Raw genomic sequence first — 4,306 nt, 5'->3', positions numbered from 1 at the left:
TTTAAAACCATTTTATATGCAAAATGTCCCTGTTTGTCGACGTGTTCTGTTTGTCTGGAAACAAACTGAACAAAACATTTTTCATTCTTCTTCTTTAACATATGATAGTTATTTTTCTTTTATTATCTTCCTATTATTCTTTGATTAATTGTATTTTAGCAGATTAATAATAATGAAATGATTAAAATCCAGGGCGGCACCAAGTATTTTCATTATGGATTAATCTGCTGATTATTTTTTAATTAATTGTTTGAACAATAAAATAATCATAGAAGAAGATTCAGAGAATAATCATGAGTCTTGTAACTGAGCTCCTACTTTCACACTAGAAATATTAACAGTCACTTCATATTGAGGCTCTGGCTCAAGACCTGTAGACCTGTTCAGTGTGTCCATGTCACATTAATTGATTGTTATGTAATTGATATTATAGCATTTATTATATTATTACATATTATTGTTTGTGTCATTAAAAATGTTTTTAAAAGTGTGAAATTTAATCAGATAAAACCCAGTCTGTCAGTTGTTTAAAGAAAGAGAGGGCAGGAAGAGAGAGGGCAGGAAGAGGGAGGGCAGGAAGAGAGAGGGCAGGAAGAGGGAGGGCAGGAAGAGAGAGGGCAGGAAGAGAGAGGGCAGGAAGAGAGAGGGCAGGAAGAGAGAGGGCAGGAAGAGGGAGGGCAGGAAGAGAGAGGGCAGGAAGAGAGAGGGCAGGAAGAGAGAGGGCAGGAAGAGAGAGGGCAGGAAGAGAGAGGGCAGGAAGAGAGATGGCAGGAAGAGGGAGCAGGAAGAGAGAGGGCAGGAAGAGAGAGGGCAGGAAGAGAGAGGCCAGGACGAGAGAGGGCAGGAAGAGGGAGGGGAGGAAGAGAGAGGGCAGGAAAACAGCTGATTGATTCTGTCCTTGTTGTCATCCATGAATTGATTAATCAGTTAATCAGAAAATTGTTAATTAATTTAAAACCATTTTATATGCAAAATGTCCCTGTTTGTCGACGTGTTCTGTTTGTCTGGAAACAAACTGAACAAAACATTTTTCATTCTTCTTCTTTAACATATGATAGTTATTTTTCTTTTATTATCTTCCTATTATTCGAGAGAGCTGCATTAGTTGATCAATGAATTAATTGACGGATAGAAAATTGATCTATTAAGTGTGTGTGTGTGTGTGTGTGTGTGTGTGTGTGTGTGTGTGTGTGTGTGTGTGTGTGTGTGTGTTTTCCTTCCTCAGGCTGAACACACTGTTTTCCTCATCGAGTCCATCAGCTGTGGTGTCGCCTTATTCTCCAGGTGTTAGTCTGTACCCGGCCCGTATGCAGCCTGTCTGGGGCCTGGTCTAATCCCTGGTGCTCCTTCTCTCCCACCACCTCCTCCTCCCTCCTTTCCCTACCCTCCTCCCCCCTGCCCCCTCCCTCCATCCTCACCCCCCCCCACCCCTCTCACCACCACGCAGCCAGACTCCCAGTGTTTAGTCTGGACCGGTGGCCTGGCTGGCTGCCCCCTACAGGTGGATGAATGAAGACCCCATTCAAGAGCCCAGCGGCCCCGCGGCCCCGAGCGGACGGGGGTGAGTTCCCGGAGCAGAGGAAAGACGATTACTACGACTCCCATGGTGCATTTCACTAAATACCGTCCAATCACAGAGCTTCACTAACGGCGAAAAAATAACATTGTTTCAGAAACCTGAAACAACAGTTAGATGTTCTGACTCTGCTGACCTCTGACTGGCTTCCTCTCCATAGTAACAGCAGCTGAGGCTCATGGGTAATGTAGTGTAAAGTGTAAATACCTGCAGCAGACGTCTGAGTTTACAGATAATTCAACTGTTGAAATATTCAACATTGAACTAACTCATGACTGACTCACTCAACACAGGCATCAGTTTTAAAGATGAAAGATTTTAAAGTTCACTGAAGGTCAAGTCAGCGTCTGACAGCTGATCACATGACACAGACCCTCTGAACTGACCTCAGAGGTGAGAGCGTCCTTGAACGCACCACCGGTCAGTGCGACACTGAATGTGTATGTTTGTGTTTCAGGACATTCAGGCGTGTCTGCAAACATGATGAAGAAGAAGAACTCACACAAGTAAGTCAGTTTGTACATGTGTCTTTTCATATCGTACCTTTTTAAATAATAAATAGGTTTCTTTAGGTTCCTCTTTCTCTTACCTTTATTCTCTTCTTCTCTGTTTCATTTCATCCCTCCCTCCCTGCAGGAAACAGAGGACCAGTGTTGGTCCCAGTAAGACTCTGGCTCAGCCCAGAAGGAACATCGTGGGCTGCAGGATCCAGCACATCTGGAAGGAGGGCAGTAAGTTCCCTTCACTGCGATGTTTGGATGAACTGATGTTTTGTTCTTTAAATGTCATGAAGCAGCCTGAGTGTGTCCGTGTCTCTGTGTCCTCTCAGGTAAGTCGTCTCAGTGGAAGGGGACGGTCCTGGACCAGGTCCCCGTCAACCCCTCCCTCTACCTGATCAAATACGACGGTTTCGACTGCATCTACGGCCTGGAGCTGTACAGCGACGAGCGGGTGGTGGGGCTGGAGGTGCTGCCCGACAGAGTGGGTGAGGAAGGACACGTGTTCCTGAACGAGCTGATTAAGCTAAACAGGAAGCACAATTAATCAAAATATAATCGACATCACAATATGGCCAAGTGAAATATCCAAATCTCAGCAGCTGTGATTTAGTTAATGAAGGTGTCACATTGTTGTTCCTTTTTAGCATTAGCATTGTTAGCATTAGCATCCTACAGAGACGCCCAGGACTACAAATCATGTTCTCCAGACGTGAAGGAACAAGAACAACAAACATCTCGTCATCGTCAGTTAAAATATTTTCATGTGGTTCAGTTCTGTGGAGAACTGAATTAGAAACTTTATTAGAAAGTCAAACAAACAAAAGCAGAAGTTTGTCACATCTGAAAAACTGGAAACGAACGCTTTGAGCTTTTTAGACGTTACAGAAGTAGAGTCAGCTGTTACTGAGCCAGAGGAGGCAGCAAGGAGCTGAGGAGTCTGGGTAATGAGGTTTTTACAGATGATGAGTAAATTTAATAAACAATCAGAACTGAACCTGTTTTTTCTCCAGAAGAGACAGAGGAGTGAACTGATCTCTCTCCCTCTCCCTCCCTCCCTCTCTCTCTCTCTCTCTCTCTCTCCCTCTCTCCCTGTGGTCGGCCCAGCTCCGGCCCGTGTCAGCGACTCGCTGCTGGCGGAGACAATGATCGGTAAAGCGGTGGAGCACATGTTTGAGACGGAGGACGGGCCGAAGGAGGAGTGGAGGGGGATGGTTCTGGCCCGAGCGCCCATCATGACGTCCTGGTTCTACATCACGTACGAGAAGGACCCGGTCCTCTACATGTACCAGCTGCTGGACGACTACAAGGAGGGAGACCTCCGCATCATGCCCGACTCCAGTGAGTTTTCATTATTGATTAATCAGCTGATTATTTCTCATTATCATTCCTCCCCGCCGGCGACAGTCAGAGCCGCAATTTTGTTTTCAGGTTGTCCGTCCATCTCATTCTCATGGACACGATATCTAACGCCGAACACTTTAACACAGAAATTTGACGCAAACACTCACCTGGACTCAAGGATGAACTGATTAGATTTTAGGGGTCAAAGGTCAAGGTTACAGTGACGCCAGAAAACACTTTTTCCACACAGTAATTTAGACAGATTTTCACACCAATGGTTCATATTTAATGACTCTGGATAAACAGGATGTAAACTGGATCTAGTCTGAGTGGCGGAGGGATACGACCACGAGGAGGTGATTCTAGTTTTCAGAGGATTAAGATAGTTAGTGTTTACTGCTGTTGCCGTGGTAACAACAGTCTCTCTCTCTCTCGTAGACGACAGTGTGACGGCGGAGCGGGAGCCCGGCGAGGTGGTCGACAGTCTGGTGGGCAAACAGGTGGAGTACGCCAAAGAGGACGGCGGGAAGCGGTCGGGGATGGTCATCCACCAGGTGGAGGCCAAACCCTCCGTCTACTTCATCAAGTTCGACGACGACTTCCACATCTACGTCTACGACCTGGTCAAGACCTCCTAAGACCAGAAGACCTGGTTCCAGGACATCCCCAGAAAGACTTTACCAAGTCCTGCCTAGATCCACCAAACACCCCCCACCGACCCCCCCCCCACTGGGGGGCGGGATGGGGGATGCGGGATGGAGGGGGGGGCTGATACTGGGGGTGGTGGGGTGTTTGGTGGATCCTAGGGCAGGAACTTTGGGTAAAAGTCGTTTCTGGGGATGTCTGGAACCAGGTCCTTTCTGGTCTTAGGAGTCGTTATCTTTCTTTT

At 46.7% G+C, this 4,306-nt stretch overlaps 1 protein-coding gene across 2 annotated transcripts; it reads left to right on the top strand.

Moving 5' to 3' along the window:
* Window positions 1-1,450: 1,450 nt before the first annotated feature.
* Window positions 1,451-4,135, top strand: LOC111236946 (spindlin-1-like). 2 transcript variants are annotated; one of them, XM_022765869.1, is made up of 6 exons: window positions 1,451-1,561; window positions 2,034-2,082; window positions 2,213-2,307; window positions 2,406-2,561; window positions 3,181-3,414; window positions 3,856-4,135. In XM_022765869.1, the coding sequence occupies exons 1-6, from the start codon at window positions 1,510-1,512 to the stop codon at window positions 4,053-4,055; spliced, it is 786 nt and encodes a 261-aa protein (XP_022621590.1). In that variant the 5' UTR covers window positions 1,451-1,509; the 3' UTR covers window positions 4,056-4,135. The 2 variants fall into 2 exon arrangements, with proteins under 2 accessions (XP_022621590.1, XP_022621589.1); XM_022765868.1 differs by having other exon boundaries at window positions 1,451-1,606.
* Window positions 4,136-4,306: the final 171 nt, after the last annotated feature.

The sequence above is a fragment of the Seriola dumerili genome, unplaced genomic scaffold, assembly GCF_002260705.1.
Source record: "Seriola dumerili isolate Sdu_G_001 unplaced genomic scaffold, Sdu_1.0 BDQW01000783.1, whole genome shotgun sequence".
NCBI lineage: Eukaryota > Metazoa > Chordata > Actinopteri > Carangiformes > Carangidae > Seriola > Seriola dumerili.
This window is presented reverse-complemented; position numbering and strand designations above follow the sequence as displayed.